This window comes from Merops nubicus, unplaced genomic scaffold (genome assembly GCF_000691845.1).
Source record: "Merops nubicus isolate BGI_N331 unplaced genomic scaffold, ASM69184v1 scaffold25175, whole genome shotgun sequence".
NCBI lineage: Eukaryota > Metazoa > Chordata > Aves > Coraciiformes > Meropidae > Merops > Merops nubicus.
Window position 1 is genome coordinate 1 of NW_008610702.1, and position 824 is coordinate 824.

Here is an 824-nt window from a genome sequence, read left to right on the forward strand (position 1 = left end):
TGCTGACCCAAGCCAGGCTGCTGGTGGTCTTCTTGCCCACCTGAGCACGTGCTGCCTCATCTTCACCTTCTCATGATGCTCCTGGAAGGACATTTCCCTCCTATCCTGACCAGGGAACCTGCTGGGGGCTAAAACTCCCAGCGTGTCTCTTTCCCAACCTGTTCCTGGGGCGCTGGGACTCATCAACCTCCTTAACCTGAGAGAAACTCCACCCCCCACCTCCCTGGGGTCAAACCACTGCTGTCCTCCACTGACATCCCCCCCTGGGTGTCCTCTCTTGCCCCTTTTCACCCCCCTGCTGAGGCAGCTGAGGCTCAGCATCGACTACGCCCTGACCGGCAGCTACGACTGCGGCGCCGGCGCCACCACGGGGGTCATCAAGGAGCATGAAGAGAGGATGTTCCAGGAGGCTGTCATCAAAACCATCGGTGGGATGTCCCCTGGGGGCTGCCACAGGCCAGGGCTGTGCCCCTGCGTGCCCCCCTGCCCAGGGGATTTAGCTGCAGGGGTACCTGGGGGGAGACGAGTTGCCCGCGCCCCAAAGGTGCTGCTGGGGAAAGGAGGGTGCTGAGTGCTGGGGGGTCAGCAGGTGGCATTGCCAGCCCAGCAGAGCTGTGCCCTGGGTCAGGGAGTCCTGGGATCCTTCTGCTGGAGAGAGACCTTGGAGTCCAACCACCCCTCAGCACTGCCAGGTCCCCACTGCCCCGTGTCCCTCACCCCACATCTCCACGGCTTGGGAAACCCTCCAGGGGTGGGGACTCCACCACTGCCCTGGGGAGCCTGGCACAGCCCTGGGCAACACTCCAGGGTAAGGAATTGTTGCT

At 63.2% G+C, this 824-nt stretch overlaps 1 protein-coding gene across 1 annotated transcript in view; it reads left to right on the forward strand.

The window, feature by feature from the left end:
* Window positions 1–113: 113 nt before the first annotated feature.
* EFR3B (EFR3 homolog B (S. cerevisiae)) overlaps window positions 114–824 on the forward strand; it is a gene marked incomplete at both ends in the record, with an annotated part of 7,060 nt that continues 6,349 nt past the window's right edge. The window contains one exon of the mRNA XM_008940997.1: window positions 114–428. Within this exon, the coding sequence (XP_008939245.1) occupies window positions 114–428 (315 nt within the window). The remainder of the gene's footprint in view (window positions 429–824) is intronic.